At 37.6% G+C, this 20,868-nt stretch overlaps 1 protein-coding gene across 14 annotated transcripts in view; it reads left to right on the top strand.

Annotated features, from left to right (window-relative positions):
* The window catches only part of UBE3D (ubiquitin protein ligase E3D), a 187,800-nt gene that overhangs the window by 97,933 nt on the left and 68,999 nt on the right, over positions 1 to 20,868 (top strand). For 12 of the 14 annotated variants that reach the window (XR_010158087.1, XR_010158086.1, XM_063813229.1 and 9 more), the window contains one exon: positions 10,273 to 10,411. Coding sequence is in view for 10 of the 14 variants with exons in the window: in XM_063813229.1 (XP_063669299.1) it covers positions 10,273 to 10,411 (139 nt within the window). In the remaining 4 variants the exon portion in view is untranslated. Of the gene's footprint in view, positions 1 to 8,594; positions 8,641 to 10,272; positions 10,412 to 20,868 lie in introns of all 14 variants that reach the window. The other 2 variants (XR_001718559.3, XR_010158088.1) reach the window with 1 other exon arrangement.

Raw genomic sequence — 20,868 nt, 5'->3', positions numbered from 1 at the left:
GAATCAGCCCAAATGTCCTTCAGTAGATGAATGGATAAACAACTGTGATTATATTCCATGGAAATTTACTCAGTTATAAAAAGGAATGAAAGCTAGGTATGGAGTTGAGTAGCCTGTAATTGCACCTATTCTGGAGACTGAGGTGGGAGGATTGCTTGAGGCCAGGAGTTTGAAACTAGCCTTGATAATATAGTGATCTGTCTCTTAAATTTTTTTTTTTAAACTTAGCCTGGTGTAACAGTGCACGCCTCTAGAATCAGCTTCTCAGGAGGTTAAGGTGGGAGGATCACTTGAGCCCAGGAATTCAAAACTGCAGTGGCTATGATCACGCCACTGCACTCCAGCCTAGGTGACAGAGCAGGACCCCATCTCTTTTTAAAAAAGAAAAAAAATATGAACTGTTGATACAATTACTTGGATGAGTCCCGAGGGAATTATGGTGAGTTATAAAAAAAGACTACATATTATATGATTCTACTTATGTAACATTCTTGAAATAACAAAATTATAGAGATGAAGAACAGATTAGTGGTTGCCAGGGGGTAGGGAGTGGAGGCGATGGGGAAGGGAGGTGGTTGTGCCTCTAAAGAGTTATCTTAAGAGATGCTCGTAATGGAACTGTTTTTATGTTGGCTATTCAGTGTTAATGTGGTCACACGAGTCTGCACATGTGAAATAATTGCCTAGAAGTAAATACACAGACACACACAAATGAATGCATGAGGTTTAAAAAAGGTTGGTGAATTATATCAATGTTGATGTAGTTATCCAGAATGTTACCATTAGGGGAAGCAGGGTGAAGGATAGACAGCATCTCTGTATTTCTTACAAATGCATGTGACTCTACAATTATCTCAGAACAAAAAGTGGGAAGAAATGGTTTAAATATTTAAAATGGAAAAAGTGAAGGACAAGGGAGAACAGATGCCAGCTCGACAGAGTAAATCATGTGGGGCTTGATTTTCCCATTTGAGGCAGGGAATGGAAATAAAAGATTAATAAAATTTAAAAAATGAAAAAAATATTTTTAAGGTGGTGAACTACATAGTATAGAGACCAGTTTGTCTCACATTTTGTTTGCAAGTAAAAATTTTCTAGAATTAATTACAATAGCAACCATAATATGTTTGAGTTTCTGTTTGGAACATTTACTAGTTCTCCTAGCTCACTGTTACATAATTAAATCAGTGCATTCAGCATCCATCCGTCTTGATAAGAAAGAGCTGAATAGATCTATAGGTATCCCTAGAGCTGATTTAATTTTTCCACAAATTCTTTTTTTGTTAAATTTAAATATGATATACATACCATAAAATTTGTTCTTTTAAAGGGTACAATTCAGTGGTTTTTAAGTATATTCACAAGGTTGTGCCACTATCACTATCTAGTTTCAGAATATTTCTGTCACCCTAAAATGAAACTCTGCCCACTAGCAATCACTCCCCATTCCTCCTTCCAGCCCCTGACAACCCCTAATCTGCTTTCTGTCTTTATGGATTTGCCTATTCTGAGCATTTTATATAAATGGAATCAAACAATATGTGGCATACAGATGAGGAATGCCTTAAAAGACATACCAGTCAGTTGCAATATATGGATCTTATTTAGTCCAAACTCAAACTGTAAAAAAAAATAATGAGGCGGTTGAGGATATTTGAGCACTAACTACAGACCTGATATGAAAGAATTATTACTTTTTTCAAAGTGTAATAAATTATATTGTGGATATTCTTTTTAAAAGAATCTATCTTTAAAGATACATACTGAATTATTTCCTCATGAAATGAATGATATGTTGTCTGGGATTTCCTCCAAAATAATTCAGAGGGGTTGGGGGCGTGTGGAGATACAAATGAAACAAAGTTGGCCATGTGAGAATGATGGCTTGAAGCTGGGTCTTGGGTACATGGGTTCATTACACTTTTCTCTCTTATTTTTGAATTTGTATCTGAAATTTTCCGTAATGAAAAGTTCTTTAAAATCTGAAGAAGTAGCTGGCCTCTTTAGATAGACTTCTAATTATTATGTTCTTAATTATATCACTTCTAATTATGAAGTTTCTGACAGGCTTGTTTGTAGGGTGGATTCTCCTCTTCTTCTTCTTTTCTTTTTTGAGATGGAGTTTCGCTCTTGTTGTCCAGGCTGGAGGACAATGGCGGTATCTCGGCTCACCGCAACCTCTGCCTCCCAAGTTCTAGTGATTCTCCTGCCTCAGTCTCCCGAGTAGCTGGGATTACAGGCATGCGCCACCACACGGGGCTAATTTTTTGTATTTTTAGTAGAGGTGGGGTTTCTCCATGTTGGTCAGGCTGGTCTTGAACTCCCAACCTCAGGTGATCCACTGGCCTCGGCCTCCCAAAGTGCTGGGATTACAGGCGTGAGCCACTGTTCTCTTCTTTAATGAAAGTGTTCCCAGTCTAATTTCTGTGTTCTTAGTGACTGCTGTCTTGCAATGATACAAGCATTTATAAAAGACAACATTTCTTATTTTTTGGCATGAAGTAATACATTTAATTTTGAGACTGCCTTATTGGTATCTTATTTAAATGAGAACCATTTTCCCAATGCTTTCTGATGTGTGGGAGATTAACCTTGACAAACTTACAGTCATATGGGCAAAGTTTGAAAGGCATAGCATTCAGGAATTGTGTATTTAAATTCTCTCAAGATCCCTTTAATTCAAAGGGAATTAAAGACCAATTTTGGCATTTGCAATTTAAAAGAGTCAAATTTTTCTTCTGTCATTTTCAAAGAAAAATTTTCTTGTGGATACTGTTCATTACTTAATGAACTTTATTTGGACAAACAGTAGTTTGTATGTGCATTTTTTTCAGGGTCTATTTTTATTTAATTAATGCTTTTGAAATATTTTAAGTATAATGCAGTCAATATGGCTCGTCAGAACAGACATTCCAATATATTTAGATGTTTCAAAATGTTGTATTCCTAAGAGTGGCTTATAAGAATTTTAAAATTTTGGTTATGTATTAAATAGGTGAATGTTTATAAAAATTCTATCACTAAGTTGTTGCAATTTGCTTGTTTTGCTAGTTTGTGAGCTTAAATTGATGGACATATCATTGGCGTAGCTTTGAAAGTGAGCATCTAAAATTTACAGGTATAAGCAACATAATATTTCAATATCTTTAATAGGTTCTTTGCTTTCTTAGGTTCTTCTAGGGTTGAAGAGTTCAAATTATCTACTAAAATATGAGAAACGAGGTTTAAGTTAAATATTTTCATCTTGAGCTCTCTCATACATACCATTTTTTTCTTCTCTACACAATAATATTTTGGATTCCATTTAAATATTTTAATTTTGGTAGAGTTGTTATATCATGTCTATTGTCATTTTAACCTGTGTTACATTAAACGACCTCCATGTTTCCTAGAAGACTATATCACCTTTCTATTTACTCAGGTTCTTTTCTTGATATTGATTGGTTTGATTCATTCTCAATTTCACCATTTTTGTTAGAAGTGATAGAAAGTGACTTTTTTCCCTTTCTCAATGCCTCTTTGAAAATAGATAGGCCGTAGTTGCTTCTCTAGGGAATTTTGACAAGGCAAAAGTTTAGAAATAAGGATGGTGTGTCCTCTACTTGTATTTTGGTCTGTTAGACTAAGGTCATCTGACTGACAGTTCTGGTCTCCTAGGAAAGCTTTTCCTCTCTCAGTACTTTAAAAGTCACAGAAGTAAGTTTCAATTGATGTTTAGTTCATTGTTCCTTTTGAAGTATCTTTCTTATTGACTTATAGTGGATGATTACTGATTTAGGTCCAATAGTCTGTGATGTCTTTATAGGAAATACCAGAAATGTTCCAGATTCTGCCCTATGGTTCTTAAAATGCTTGATCAACAGACATTTGTATTGATATTTATGATGGTTCATACTGAATGTCAACTCAATTGGGTTGAAGGATGAAAAGTGTTGATCCTGGGTATGTCTGTGAGGGTGTTGCCAAAGGAGATTAACATTTGAGTCAGTAGGCTGGGAAAGGCAGACCCACCCTTAATCTGGGTGGTCATCATCTAATCAACTGCCAGCCCAGCCAGGATATAAAGCAGGCAGAAAAACATGAAAAGGCTAAATTGACTTAGCCTCCCAGCCTACCTGCTTCTCCCATGGTGGATGCTTCCTATTCTCGAACATTGAACTCCAAGTTCTTCGGCTTTGGGACTGGGACTGGTTTCCTTGCTCCTCAGCTTGCAAACAGCCTATTGTGGGACCTTATGATTGTGTGAGTTAACACTCCTTAATAAACTTCCCTATATATCTATCTGTCTTATTAGTTCTGTTTCTCTAGAGAAGCAAGACTAATATAATATGTGAGTCATGGGCAGAGTTGCAAATGACACCTCTGGCTTTATCAACATATGTCCTAAATTCCACATAATGAGTTTGGTGATTGTTTTAGGATATACTGTATGAATTCAGTATGCCAAGCCATTTCTTCCTCTTTCCATTTTGTTCTCTTTTATTTCTTTCTCCAAAAAAAAAAAAAAAAAAAAAAAAAAAAGATGAAAACTTTACCTGAAGTTTTGAGGGAAAGTTACCTGTAGTTCTTACTCTCCTAAACAACTAATTTCATTTTTATTTATTACTTTCTTTGTTCATATGTATGAATGCTTCCTGTGATTAAAGTAATATTTTATGTGATTGAAATTACAGAGAAAGTTTATAAATCATAACATTAGAAATAAGTCCTGAGACTCATGAAAAACGTACTGTGGGAATAGAAAGAGCAGGATGAACATTAGAAATGTGAGCAATATTAGACCTAGCTGGTTTGTCTAATTTCAAAAATAAGATTGTTCAAATTATTTTAAGATGAAGGGTTTTGAGATATCTAGAATTTACCCTATCATTTGCCTTTGGGGTTTTTAATCTCTTTGGGTGGAATTAAATAATGCCTAATATACTTTTGCCTTGTTCATGGAATATTAAAAAGAATGGGATTTAGATGGTAAAGATCATGCTTGAGATTTTCCTATCATTTATTGGCCCTGTGATCAAGATAACACTCTTTTCCTTTATGCGCTTCAATGGGAATAAAAATTGTTAAATCACAGAATATTTTAAGGATTAATTTTAAAATGCCAATGTTGGATTTACATACCATGCAAATGTCTGTAATTACATAGAGACATGGGTAACTAACATGATAACTAATTGTATCTTTTTTGTGACTGTGGTTATCATTACTGTAACAACGTCCTTTTGTATAAATTTTGATAGTTTGATACATTGGACAGGTTGTGTACCTGACTCCAAGGTCCTGTGAGGAAATCAGGCTCCAGAGTGCTTGTCCATGATCACTCACTGATGAGTGACAAGGCGGTGCCAATGTATTTTTATTTCTATTTGAGTGTCCATTTTTGATAGGTCATACCATAGCCATTTAGCAGCATGTTGAAACTTTTAAGCAGCATTTAAAATTTCCTTTGTCTGAACCAGAAATCACATCAACAGCATAACATTACTTGTTTTTGATTATAAAAATAACACTTGAAAAATAAAAGTATAAAGAAGAAAATGTAAAAACCAGATTATTATTTTCCTGTAGTGGAAACAACTGTGAATGTATTGCCTCCTAATCTTTTTTTCTCATCACATGGTTATTTTCACTTACTCTAACATGAGAATTTTTCATTGTCTATCTTACTACCTTTCCTAGTCAAGTTTTAAAGTAATACAGACACACACACACACACACACACATATAAAAAATAAATTAGCATCTTTTTTTTTTTTTTTTTTTTTTTTTTAATTGTTGCCCAGGCTGGAGAGCAATGGCACGATCTCGGCTCACCACAACCTCTGCCTCCTGGATTCCAGCAATTCTCCTGCCTCAGCCTCCCGAGTAGCTGGGATTACAGGCATGCACCACCATGCCTGGCTAATTTTTTGTATTTTAGTAGAGACAGGGTTTCTCCATATTGATCAGGCTGGTCTCGAACTCCTGACCTCAGGTGATCCTCCCACCAAATAACTTCTTAAAAAAAGATCAAAATACTCAACTATATTTTGCAAGCCAAAGAGTTATCTTGCAGAAGAAGTAGGCATTAGCAGATTCAGTTATTAAATTCCTACTTATGGTTTGCTTGGAGAGGATAATATATACAGTGTCCTCAGCAGTCAGTGTGGTGTGGTGCGAATAGCACAGACTTTGCATTTGGGCTGACCTGACTGAATCCTGGTCCTACTTCTTGCTAACTGCATGATGTTGGACAATCACTTAACTTCTCTGCCTTTGGTTTCCTATTTTTAAAATGGGATGAATGATGCCTACCATTCAGGGCTGCTTTAGGATTAGAGACAACAAATATAACTAAAGTGCCTGACCTGGTGCCTGGATGTGTTAGGCATAGGATAAGTGATAGTCAGAAGAAACCTAAGGCCTTAGGCTTACAAGACTGAAGTAATTTTGTAAAAATTAAAGGCGACCATGTTATAGCCATAATTAACTAAGTAATGTGTCTTCAAAATATTTATTTGCATAATTTACCATTTTCCCTTTCTCTTGCAAATATATTACTGCCCAAAGAGGAATGGAAAATGATGAAAAAGTGACTGTCTTGAGATGCTTTCTACCGTGGTAGGCCATGGTCCAGGCTACAGTGTTTACCTCATTCGAGAAGGTCCAAAGCATCATGGGCCTGGAATAGGTCTTAGAGATTCACTGATGAGTTCCCAAGGAACATTCACAATCCAGGGCAAGAGATTCAATTCAGAAAAAGCAAAAACCTTTTCACCATACTTTTTTTAAAAATTCAGAATGAAAGTAGCTTCAGTGAACCCTATTGTGGGTGGCAGGAGTTGGGGTCAGTGGTATAAATTCTGAAAACTTGAGTTGTTTTATTGAACATACAAATGTCAGTGAGAAAATTGAAAAGGTATTTATTTTAGCCAGTAAGAGGTTAATACCTGACCGTGTCTGCAGAAAAGCAACATTGAGGCAACTTTTAAATCTTTATTTCCAAAGAAGATGAGAAAGTTAGAGGAAATCACTCATGTCTGATCTAGAAAGAATTAGAGACATAGACGTATCCCAAATAAGAATACTAGTAAGGCATTTGTTTCCTTTATAAGAACTTGCCTAATACCATATTTATATCACTTACAAATGCCTTACTAGTATGTAAGTGATATAAGTATGGTATTAGGCAAGTTCTTATAAAGGAAACAGGACAATATCTCTAAGAAATGATATGTAAGTGGGTCTCACAGGATGAATAGAAATTCAGCAGCAAGGATAACTGCCTTCCAGACCCAGTTAACTGTATATGTAAGACAACAGTGGATTATGGAGAGCATGAGGAAGGGGTGTGGGTGGAGAGTGAGCTTAGAGCCACTGCACTAGCACTAAGTTTGAATTATGGAAAAGACAGCAACATTTTAATTTTCATTCCAGAGAAATGTTGAAAATGTTATGTAATGAATAAAAGCAAAAAGAATAGCAGAACCAGTCAATCAATGTAAGATAATTTTTTAAACACAGAAAAGACACTTAAATGTGCCTTTGCCTATGAAGGAGTGAAGGACATGCCATCCCAAAATGTGTCAGATTGGTATATTGATTATTTAGAGGTGAAAACTTTGGAGAAATTGGAGTCTTATGAGGCTGTGTGGACGGGATGCCTTCCTGAGCTAGGAGCTCCTGCATACAGAAGAGATACTGAATGAAATTGCCAAGATGATGGTGTATGTCCCCAAGGAGGAACAACTCTTTTCTTCCCGGGACTGCAAGCGTATTTCCCAGAGGATTAACTATTTCCCGTCATGAAGGCTAGATGAAGACTTCCTGGAGCTGCCTTTCTTCCACTAACAGGACCCTGGGAGGCCTGTAGGAGCACCCTGTTTGGGACTGTGAGGTGCTTGAAGGGGTGTGGACTGGCATCCAGCTGTCACTAAATACAACTGGTGTGTAAAAGGCAGGCCTTACATTCCTTAGGAGCAGAGCCAATCCTTTTTTTTTTTTCTTTTTTTTTGGAGGTCTCACTGAGATAGGAATTTGGATCACTGGATTCAAAGAAACAGAGCCAATTCTTAAGATCACTTGGTGCCTTAAAGACACGCATTCCAAAGTGGAATGTGGTTGAAGGAAGTGGGCCAGGTGGTTGAAGAAAGCCATGTGGAAGCTCAACAAATCAAGGGCTTATTATGACGCTGCAAATGGTCTCCTTAGCATCTCAGCTCTTCTGCAAGGAAGAGCTTGGGTGTTAGACCTCAGAGGCTGTAGGGTCCTTGGGTTACAGAGCAGGGAAGAAAGAAGTTCTGTGACCCAGGGGTGGAGAGTACACTCTACGTTTGCGGGCTGGTGGTACTACCAGAGGAAAGCCAAGCTGCTTCTGTTGTGAGCGGATCAGCAAAGAGCCTCAGGCTGAAGGGAAAAGTGCAGAGAGGAAGATATTTTACAAATCAGGTCAGTTTAGGCCAAGACTTATTATGCTCTACAGATTTTGAGGGGGGTGGGGGAACTTTTTAAAAACAGTTAGGGGTCTTGACAAGTTGTATGTAAAGATTAAAATTTTCTATTTTTCTAAAAAAAAAAAAAATTAAAGGACACGGTTTGTCTTTTCCTGCATGCAGCAAGCGATCAAGATTCCTCTGGGAGGGGCACCCTCTCCATACCAAGGTGAGAAAACAGCGCTTATCACCCGAGACTTGGAATTGGAGACTGCAGTGGACCCAAATAAACATATTTACCTTATCTTCCATCTGTTTTACAGACGCCCACACCATATATCTCCAGTGACTCCCCTAGAAAATTTACTTCCTCTAGCCAGATTTTCCTTGTCCTGTCATTTTCCTCATACTTATCACTCTGTGCCAAAAAAATGTATAAAAGCATCTTGCTTTGGCCACTTCTTTGGACTTCACTTACTTGTAAAGATCCCCATGTACATGTAAAACTAATAAAATTTGTAGACTTTTCTCTTGTTAATCTGCCTGGTGTCAGTTTGGCTCCCAGATCCAGCTGAAGAGCCTACTAAGAGCTAAAAGGGGGTTGGAGGTGATCTGTTCTCCCCTACACAAAAACTGGACCAGTGTCTTATTCCAGTCCAACTAGTTGGCCGTTACTTCAACGGAGAGTGAACTCCATCACCCCACATCAGAAATCTGTCAGCATAATAAGTAACCTGATTGATAAAACATCTAAACCATTTGCCATGACTTGTTCTGTAAAGTATTTAAAATCCATTATGTCCCAAACCACTGATTCTCTCCAAGTTTCCATTATTCACCACTGATTTGGTTAAAGATTGCTTTTCAGAGAGAAGTTTATAGAAGTGGCAAAAAATACATGTATATTTATATAAACCAATATAAATATTATATACATATATCTTTAAAATTAGTGATAAGAGACACTTTGGTCGCAGATCAGAGAGGAAATAAGTAAACAGAAAAGTTGAAAACCTAAAACTCATGCTATTCTTATTATTTTATTTTCTCATAATTATTTTTTGATGTTTCCCTTTACTGTAAGCAGTAGATGAGGAGCCAGGAAGCCAGGATTCTAGCCCCAGCCATATCACTTTCTACACATTGCCTCATCTCAGACAGATCCCTTTACTTCTCTAGCCCTTGGTTTCCTGATCTCTAAAATGAAAGGATTTTCAAATAGGTTCCGCAGGATATAGCAGAGATGCTTCAAGGGCCACTCTGGAAGATGAAGGGAGGCCTCCTGCCAACCTTTCCCCTTCAGACACAGCAGCTTCGCTTTTATTTGTATTATAAGTTGGGGCTGTTACAAGATTTTTTTTTTAACAAAAGGATTCTGTCACTTTTTAAAAGTTTGAAAATCACTGAGCTAAATGTTCCATAAGGGCCTATCCAGCTCAGAAAACCATTTTCATAGCTGTAGAATGGGGATAACAATAGTTCCTTCTGTTAGGTTTCTGAGGGGTAAACGAGATTACATGTAGAACAGGGCATAGAATGTAGGAAGCATTCAGTGTGTTAGCCGTTAGTCTCTGCCACCCCTTCCCCCAGCAGGTCCCACACAACTAAGACTGCATTTCCTGTGACTGTATACTTCAGAGTATGAAATGATGGCCTGAAAAATTGCCTGATCCATCTGCTTTATATCAACAACACCATAAAAACGTCTTGGACATGTTCTCTGTGAATTTTTAATATAGTTTATTTCTAGTTTTTGTACTTTGCCTTTTTCTCTCACAATTGAGTTTTCTTCTTTCATATCAGATTTTTAAAATAATTATGATAATGCATTTTTGAAAGTTAATGTGTTGGTGTGTTCCAGACTTGTCAGCTCGTGGGAAAGTGACATCAGCGTCCACCCGCTAACCCTGCCCTCTGCAACCTGCTTGGAGCTGCTGTTGATATTATCAAAGAGTAATGCCAATCTGCCTTCATCCCTTCGCCATATGAATTCCTTTCAGGTGAGCAATGGCTTCTTTTCTAGGCTGTGATTTCTCAGTTTTACTTGGAATTATTTTTTAAGGATCCTCTCTTTCACAGGAGATAGCCCGTGGAATTCCCTAGTTTCAAATCATAACAAGCATAATGCATGTATTGCTTTGTCTATCTGTTTTTTGTTTTTTTGTTTGTTTTTTGGAGGCAGAGACTCTCTCTGTTGCCCAGGCTGGAGTGAAGTGGTGCAATCTTGGCTCACAGCAGCCTCCGCCTCCCAGGTTTAAGCAATTCTCATGCCTCAGCCTCCCGAGTAGCTGGGACTACAGGTGCATGCCACCACATCTGGCTAAATTTTTGTATTTTTAGTAGAGACAGGGTTTCACTATGTTGCCCAGGCTGGTCTCGAACTCCTGAGCTCAGGCAATCCATGTGCCTCAGCCTCCCAAAGTGCTGGGATTACTGGCATGAGCCACCGCATCCGGCCTTTGTCTATCTCTTTTTAAATAAATGAACAAACAGATGCTCAGAATTGACTAGGTAATTGTCTAGTTGTGGCAGAACTCACAGCTGTATAACTCCAGGCTTTGCTCTCCAGCTCCCATCTTGCCTCTGGGAAATGGCAAGAAGATCAGGTAGACACTTGTGAATGCCACCTCCCTTCTCCCAAGTTTGCAGGAGACCCAGGAATCTTAACCATTATTAGTGGCTTTGCTGCTGTTAGCCTGAAGTCAAATTGCCAAATGGATGTTTAACAGGATTGGTCTATTTAACAGGGTTCTACTTTCTGAGCCATTTCCCTCTCTCTCCTTAGCCCTCTCCCTTATCACTTCCCTACTGCCCTTGATACTTATTTGTTCTCCTAGTCTAACTCAGTTCTGCAAATGTAGACTGGCCAGCAAGATGACCAGCAGGAAGACCCCCCGCCTCCCTCACAGTCAGCTAATTGTCAAATGAGTGTCAAATGAGAATTAAATGTTAACTTGTGGCTTAAGTTGTGGCCCTATCACTACTATATGTAATTGCACATATCTGCGACTCTTGACAATGGGAAAATACGAGCCCTTGGATGCTGGTGGGAATACAACGTACATTGCTGAGAAATAAATAAACATGGGTTGTTTCTACTTCTGAAGGGTTGTTAATGTATCCTAAGAAAACTTCAGGAGCATTGTATATTGCTTTGTACCTCTATTATGTGGTAAAACAAGATGTGGATTTTCCTATGAATCATATCTCAAGAAATGGAGAGAAAAAAACTGCTCCAATCTTATTTACATTCCTCTCCTCTTGGAAATCTGTTACATGGATTGTCTCTGTGATGCTCTTCCTCTTTCTGAGCCTCAGGCACTCATAGAGTACAGTCTTTGGTCTTAGCATGCCTATTTATATTTGCTGCCCGTTGGTCAACTCCAATCCTGGTGTCTCAAAGGACCTTAAAGAACATCTTCTCATTTTGTAGGAGAGGAAATTGAGATCTGGAGCAATGGATTGAATTGGCCAGGAAACACTCAGTGGGTCAGAGACCAAACTGGACTCACTCACCAGGATTACTCCATCTGCCACCAACTGCAGTGCCCACTAAGGTCCTGGGGGTGGAGTGAGTGTGAGTGGTGGGTGGAGGCAGGTTATTAGATCTGCCTTGGAATGTCCACAGCCTCCCCTTATTTTGCAGTAGTTTGTATTTATTTTATTTATTCATACACTGCCTTAAACCAGATATGATTTAAAATTCTGTATATCCATATTTCTTTAAGTTCTGCTTATGGGATTGAATAATGCAAAAGTTTGTATATGCCCACAAATGTTCATGGAGGGAGAGACAAGAAACTTAACAGTGGTTATCTTTGAGGAGTGAAGCTGAAAAACAATAATTTTTTATTTCACTCCTTCCCTCATGTACTGTTTGAAATTTGCAAGCCATGGGTGAGTGGGCAGCAAGAGAAATGACTCTGACTTAAAGGATTTTACGGCATATTGGGGGAAATAGGACAGTCATCCATGGATGATTTAACTTGAGAGGAATTTTGTTACAAAGTAGCCTCAACACAAGTCTTAAAGAAATTAAAAGTAAAAGAGTAATCTAAACCAAATATGGGAGGTTTGGGAGGAAGACCAATCTATATTTCTTCCCTGTGAGACCCAGGAGGCCTTGCCCCCTTTAAGGATGTCATTTCAATCTCATGGAAACACAGGTGCATGAAGCCTGGCCTGCAATTGGTGGCATTAGTGTGGTCTTAGCACCTTTAATTAGAGGAGCTCTTAGAGTGGTCTGAATGTTAATTACTCAATGCCCTTTTCTATTGGTGATTGTACTTCATGTGGTTTTAGTCCCTTTTCTGAATATTATTGTCAGAAACACACATGCTTTTCCAGTTTCACAGATACAGAGAAACTTGACAGAATCTTACGAACTGGTTTGGTCCCTGCTGTCACCCCTGGAAAGATGTATTCTTATAAGGAACATACCAGGAATCATCTTCCCTACCCAGGTCTTCACTCCAAGATGAAGGATCAGTGAAAATGGGAAAGCATGTGTCAGGATTAGAAAGAGATGCTCTGCTTTTTCATCTTTGTACCACCCACTTCATCATTTATTATAATGGCGAGGAATGGGGCTTCTAATTTTGCCTGTGTTTAGGATTTTTTAAATTGGAAATTCACTTTCATGCACATTTTTTAAGAGCTATATTGGCAAGAGCTATAAAATAGCAGAATGACACTTGTTAAAGTTATCTTTACATTTCCAATTCTCTTACTTTTCTGGCTGAGTCACTGTGAGCAGTGCTTCTTTTTCTGTAAAGCTGTCATTTTAGGATTCACTTGGTGCTCCTGCTTGAGCTGTTATCACTGCTGAATCTCAGAAGAGTTTATCTTATTAATTAAAACAACATAATATGAAATTCTAACTTCTTAAATTACATTGTAACATTTCTCTCAGGCCAACAGGGTTCTCTTTTGGTGGTTTTGTTATAAATATAGCTTCCACTCTGTTATAGTACCTTACTATTTCTAATGCAATTATAAGCCAACAAAATGTAGGATTTGATTGAGATTCACTGACATATTGCTAAGCATATACTAAGTTGTTGCAGTGGTCCCAAGAAGATGGATGGACTTATCATTCCTTATCATGTCGCTTCCTGCTTAAAATTCTTCCATGGCATCCTGTTGCAATGAAAATAAAATCCAAACTCCTTATCTTGGCCAATAAGGCCGGGGAACATCTTGGCCCTGCCTCCCTTTCTGACCTCATCTCCGGCTCTCCCACTGTCACTCTGCTCCAGGCACACTGGCTTTATCTCCCTGTCCTTATCACAAGCTGGTTCTGGCTGTAGGATCTGTGGACTGGCTGTTTTCCCTGCTACTGGGAGAATACTCTGCACCAGGTCTTTGCATGGCCACCTGCTTCTTGTCATTCAGGTCTCAGTTCAGGTATCCCCTCTGAGGAGAGGCCCAACCTGACCCCCCTTCTTCACATTACCATTACTCTGTAACCTTACTTTGTTTAATTTTCTTCATAGCACTTTCCACTATTTGATCTTGTTCATTTATTTGTTCGCCTTTTTCCTCTACTAAAATATGTGTTGACTGAATGAAAGGGGGAATGTCTGTTTTTGTTCAATATTGTGCCAACAGAACCTAGTATAGTGCCTGGATGTAGGAAGAAGTTAATAAATATTGGATGGCTGGCCAGATGGCTGGATGGGTGGATGAAGGCACAGTTAAAATGCAGATGGACACAGCCATGTGACATTCTAGAAATCTAAAAGACTGAGCTGGGTTACACAGAGGTATGTACAGTATACACTCAGGGCAGAAGCAGCAGCCCTTTCTCTGCTGGGGCAGTGCTAGACTCAACAGATAAGGTCTGGATTTAAGATATGTCAGCAAAGTTGAGCACAGATGGGTATCCACATTGAAACTGCAACCTGGTGTTTTGTACAAATGAGAAAAACTCGAAGAAGAGTTCAGCCCTTAGAAAGAGCTGGCAGGATTCAGATAAGCAAAGTGATCAATATATAGGATGGGACTCTCTGGGTACTGGAGACCACAGTACCACAGTAGGGAATATGGGAATGATGCCCAAGCTTTTGTGCCAGAAACCAAGGCAGTAGGCATTAGAGGTGCAGAGGTGTCCTCTGGAGGAGGCAAGTTGCAGCCTGATGACGTCATTGCCGTTGCTAGTTTATTTCACTCTGTGTGCTTCAGAACTCTGGGGTTAGGTGGCACAAGGCCATTTCTATACCCATCTTGCTGGGCAGCAACCAGCTCTTAACCTGAAGTCCTGCAATGGCAGCTTTAAATATAGGTAAGATGTCTGGAAGGTAGAACCTTAAAAGCAATCAGGTTGGAACCAGGACTGGGCAAGAGCTGCTGGTTTTAATGGCAACTATGTATTTTTCCTAGAATCCTGGCCTATTGCAACTAGAAGGAATAACTAGTCTAATAATCTTATTTTTATAGATAACGAAACACATACCCAAGAATGTTAAGTTGATATTGGAGACTGAAATTCTGATTTCTTAGTTGTGCTTTTTGTGCTACAGAGACTATGTTGACTTCTCTTTGGGTAGAGAGGGGATTTTTCTATACTTAGCATTTCTCTGCTCCAAAGTAGCTCACACCTGTAATACCAGCACTTTGGGGGCTGAAGCAGGAGGATCACTAGAGCCTAGGAGTTCAGGTCCACCCTGGGCAACATAATGAGACACCATCTATGTAAAAAATTAAAAAATTAACAGATGTGCTGGCATATGCCTGTAGCTCCAGCTACTCAGAAGGCTGAAGTAGGAGGATTGCTTGAGCCCTGGAGGTCAATCCTGCAGTGAGCCATGATTGTGCCACTGCACTGCAGCTTGGGTGAGAGTGAGACCCTATCTCAAAAAAAAAAATTAGATATTAATAATCAGATAATAATATAAATTATAATAGCTAATTTTTTTTAGTTCTTTCTGTTTTCCAGGTACCGTTCTCAGTGATTTGTACTTAGTAGCTCATTTCATTTTCATGACACCTCCATAAGGAAGGTATATTATTATTTACATTTTACAGGTGCAGAAACTAAGCACAGAACATTCCCAAGCTCACACAGCTAATAAGTAGAGGAACATGAAGTACAAGGCCTGGCTCGAGAACCCCTATTCTTAACCACTAAATAATGTTAACCTCTTTTAATAAGGTTGGTTAAACAAAGTAAGATGTTTTTAAGTGGCATGACTTGTCAGCCCCTTGCATGTGCTTAAGGGGTAGTGTGATCCTCCTAGTTGAGGAACATAGTAAACATTATTTCCCAAGTGTACTTGATAGCAGGGAGACTTTTTCTAGGGGCATTTTATGGGATTAATGTTTGCAGAATACAAATGGGGAGACACCGTTCTATCTCTAAAGACCCTTATGTACATTCTTAGTGGCAGCCTTCCTTACCTCCACAAGAAGTAGTGCTGCAGTTTTAGAGGCTGATTGTCAGGAGGATACCATCTCTTTCTTTTGAGACTAGATGGTCGTCCTTTTGGTCAGGGCCTCTTTGGTCAGAATGGCACAGTAGGAACAAGATCTGCCTTTGGCATTCCTTGGTACACACTGAATCAAGCCTGAGGCCCAGAAGTCCCCTGGCTGAGCATTGCTTTCCCACCCTGTACCTGTTCCCAGTTCTATTTCAACTGGCACTCATCCACTCTGTACACTGCATACCAAAGTAGTAACGTGGCAAAGGGTTCTACTGGTAGATTAAGCCCTCTGGCTAAACTCTGCCTCTCCCCTAACTTAAGGATTGACTCTCACTGAGAATGCTCCAGAAGAGTCTTCCTTGGAAAATATATTCAACTAGGATAAGGAAGAAGTGTTTCATAGCCTTGGTCCCTGAGTGGAGGAAACCCTTCCTGTTTATTCCCACATCGTACCTCATTAACTCCAGCTCCAACCAGCTGCTCCAGGCTATCTAAATGGTATGGATAGAATTTTTAAGGACATAGCCCCAGGTTAATGACAGAATTCTAAACAATTTTAGATGTTTTCACAAACACTTGCCTTTTTCAGATCCTTGCAATTCCTATTTTGTTTATTCTTAATTTTTATGGGTACATAGTAGGTATATATATTTATGGGTTACATGAGATATTTTGATACAGGCATACAATGCATAACAAGCACATCAGGGTAAATATGGTATCTGTCACCTCAAGCATTTATGCTTTGTGTTACAAACAATCCACTTATACTCTTTTAGTTATTTTTTAATGTACAATTAAATTACTCTTTACTATAGTCATCCTGTTGTGCTAGCAAATATTAGATCTTATTCTTTCTTTTTTTTTTTTTAATCCATTAGTCATCCCCACTTCCCCCATCCCTCCACTACTCTTCCAAGCCTTTGGCAACCATCTTTCTACTCTCTGTCTCCATGAATTCAGTTGTTTTAATGTTTAGATCCCACAAGTAAGTGAGAACATGCAAAGTTTGTCTTTCTGTGCCTGGCTTATTTCACTTAACATAATGACCTCCAGTTCCATCCATGTTGTTGCAGATGACAAGATCTCATTGAGTTTTATGGCTGACAAGTATTCCATTGTGTGTATGTGCCACATTTTCTTTATTCATTCATCTGTTGATGGACACTTCGGTTGCTTCCAAATCTTGGCTCTCGTAAATAGTTTTGCAATAAACATGGGAGTGCTGATATCTCTTTGATATACTGATTTCTTTTCTTTTGGGTACCTACCTAGGAGTGGGATTGCTGGATTGTGTGGTAGTTCTTGAACTCCTGACCTCAAGTGATCCACCTGTCTCAGCCTCCCAAAGTGCTGGGATTACAGCTGTAAGCCACTGTGCCCAGCTGGTAGTTCTATTTTTTGTTTTTTGAGGAACCTCCAAACTGTTCTTCATACTGGTTGTACTAATTTACATTCCCACCAACAGTGTATGAGAGTTCCCTTTTCTCCACCTCCTTGCCAGCATTTGTTAGCCTGTCTTTTGGATAAAAGCCATTTTAACTGGTGTGAGATGATATCCTGTTATAGTTTTGATTTGCATTTCTCTGATGATCAATGATGTTAAGCACCTTTTCATATACTTGTTTGCCAATTGTGTATATTCTTTTGAGAAATATCTACTCATATCTTTTGCCCATTTTTTAATCAGTTGATTAGATATTTTCCTATAGAGTTGTTTGAGCTCCATATGTATTCTGGTTATTAATCTCTTGTCAGATTGGTAGTGTGCAAATGTATCATTCCATTCTGTGAGTTGTCTCTTCACTTTGTTGATTGTTTCCTTTGCTATGCAGAAACTTTTAATTTGATGTGATCTCATTTGTCCCATTTTACTTTAGTTGCCTGTGCTTGTGGGATATTACTCAAGAAATCTTTGCCCAATTCAATGTCCTAGAGAGTTTCCCCAATGTTTTCTTACAGTAATTTTGTAGTTTGAGGTCTTAGATTTAAGTTTTTAATCCATTTTTATTTGATTTTTGTATATGGTTAGAGATACGGGTCTAGTTTCATTCTTCTGCATATGGATATCCAGTTTTCTCAGAACCATTTATTGAAGAGACTGTCTTTCCCCCACTATATGTTCTTGGCACTTTTGTAAAAAATGAGTTCACTGTAGATGTATGGATTTGTTTCTGGGTTCTCTATTATATTCCATTGGTCTGTGTGTCTGGTTTTATGCCAGTACCATGCTATTTTGGTTACTATAGCTTTGTAGTATAATTTGAAGTGAGGTAATGTGATTCCTCCAGTTTTGTTCTTTTTACTCAGGATGGCTTTGGCTACTGTGGGTCTTTTATGGTTCCATATAACTTTTAAGATTTTTTTTTCTATTTTTGTGAAGAATGTCATTGTTTAGGCAGTGATTGCATTGAATCTGTAGATTGCTTTGAGTATTGTGGACATTTTAACAATATTGATTCTTCCAGTCCATGAACATGAAATATCTTTCCATTTTTTTGTGTCTTCTTCAATTTCTTGCATCAATGTTTTATAGTTTTCATTGTAGAGATCTTTTATTTCCTCAGTTAAGTAAATTCCTAAGTGATTTTACTCTGTTTGTAGCTATTGTAAATGGGATTATTTTTAATTTATTTTTCAAATTGTTCCCTGTTGGCATATGGAAATCCTAGTGATTTTTGTATATTCATTTTGTCCCCCGCAACTTTACTGAATTTGTTTATCAATTCTAATAGTTTTTCATTGAAGTCTTTAGGTTTTTCTAAATATAAGATCATATCATCTGCCAACAAGGATAACTTGATTTGTTCCTTTCCAGTTTAGATACCCTTTATTTCTTTCTCTTGTCTGATTGCTGTAGCTAGGACTTCCAGTACTATGTTGAATAACAGTGGCAGTGGGCATCCTTGTCATGTTTCAGATCCTAGAGGAAAGACTTTTAGTTTTTCCCCATTCAGTATGATACTAGCTATGGGTCTATCATATATGGCTTTTTTTGTGTTGAGGTATGTTCCTTCTATACCCAGTTTTGTAATGGTTTTTATCATGAAGTGATGTTGAATTTTTCCAGATGCATTTTTAGCACCAACATTAATTGAAATGTTTATGTGGTTTTTGGCCTTCATTCTGTTGATATGATATATCACACTGAGTGATTTGTATATTTTGAATCATCCTTGTATCCCTGGGATAAATCCTACTTGGCCATGAAGAAATATCTTTTTAATGTGTTATTGAATTCAGTTTGCTAGTATTTTATTGATAATTCTAAATCAATATTCTTTAGAGATAATTGGCTTGTAGTTTTCTTTTTTTAATGTGTCTTTGTCTAGTTTTGGTGTCAAGGTAATACTTCTGGCCTCCTATAATGAGTTTGGAGGTATTCCATTCTCTATTTTCCAGAATAGTTTGAGTAGAAGTGGTATTAGTTCTTCTTTAAATGTTTGGTAGAATTTGGCAGTGAAGCCATCAGGTCCTGGGCTTTTCTTTACTGGGGAACTTTATATTATGGCTTCCATCTCATTTGGTCTGTTCAGGGTTTTTTCATTGTTCAGTTTTGGTACATGGTATGTGTCTATGAATTTATTCATTTCTTCTAGATTTTCCTATTTATTGGCATATAGCTGCTCATAGTAGCCATTAATGATCCTATGAGTTTCTGCAGTATCAGTTGTAATTTCTCCTTTTTCATCTCTGATTTTATTTATTTTATTTATTCTCTCATGTTTTCTTAGTTATTCTGGCTAAAGATTTGTCAATTTTGTTTGCCTCTTCAAAAAAACCAACATTTTGTTTCATCGATCTTTTATATTGTTTTCTTCATTTCAATTTCATTTATCTCTGTTCTGATCTTTACTATTTCTTTTCTTCTACTAATTTTGAGTTTGGTTTGGTTTGCTCTTGCTTTCCAAGTTCTTTAAGATGAATCATTAGGTTGTTTATTGAAGGTTTTTCTTCTGTTTTGATGTAGGCACTTATAGTTATAAACTTCCCTCCTAGAACTACTTTTGCTGTATTCCATAGGTTTTGGTATATGTGTTTCCATTATCATTTGTTTCAAGAAATTTTTCAATGTACTTTTTAATGTCTTCATTGACCCACTGGTCCTTCAGGAGCATATTGTTAATTTCCATGTATTCGTATAGTTTTCAAAATTCCTCTTGTTATTGATTTAAAGTTTTATTCCACTGTGGTCAGAGAAGACGCTTGATGTTATTTCAATGTGTTTTGAGTGTTTTAAGACTTATTTTATGACGTTAACAGAAGGTCTGTCATTGAGAATGATCTGTGTGCTGAGAAGAATATGTATTCTTCAGCACCATAAGATAGGGCAAGAAAAAGAAAAGAAAAGAAAAGAAATTAAAAATTTTAAAAATATGTATTCTACAACCATTGGATGAAATGTGCTGTAAGTATCTTTTAGGTTTATTTGGTCCATGGTGCAGAGTAAGTTTGATGTTTCCAGTTTTCTGTCTAGAAGATCTGTTGAATGCTGAAAGTGTGGTGTTGAAGTCTCCAGTTATTATTTTATTGGAGTTCATCTCTTTCTTTAATAATACTTTCTTTACATATCTGGGTGCTCCAGTTTTGGGTGCACATATATTTACAACCATTATATCATTTTGCTGAATGGACCCTTTTATCATTATATAATGACCTTCTTTGTCTCTTTGTATAGTTTTTGTCTTTAAATCTATTTTGGATGATATAAGCCTAGCTACTTTGCTCTTTTTTGGTTTCCATTGACATAAAATATATTTTTCCATCTTTTTATTGAGAGTTTACTTATATTCAGTGTTGTTATTGATAAGTAAAGACTTACTCCTGCCATTTTGTTATTTGTTTCCTGGTTGTTTTGTGGTCTTCTCTTCCTTCTTTCCTTCCTGTCTTGCTTTTAGTAAAGGTGATTTCCTCTGGTGGTATGATTTAATTTCTTGCTTTTTTTTTTCTGTGCCTGTTGTATGATTTTTGATTTGAGGTTAACATGAGATTTGCAAAAACTATCTTATAATTCATTATTTTAGGCTGATAACTAA

Source organism: Pan troglodytes, chromosome 5 (assembly GCF_028858775.2).
Source record: "Pan troglodytes isolate AG18354 chromosome 5, NHGRI_mPanTro3-v2.0_pri, whole genome shotgun sequence".
NCBI classification, from domain to species: domain Eukaryota; kingdom Metazoa; phylum Chordata; class Mammalia; order Primates; family Hominidae; genus Pan; species Pan troglodytes.
The sequence above is the reverse complement of the archived record's forward strand: the minus strand, read 5'-3'. Positions and strand labels throughout refer to the sequence as shown.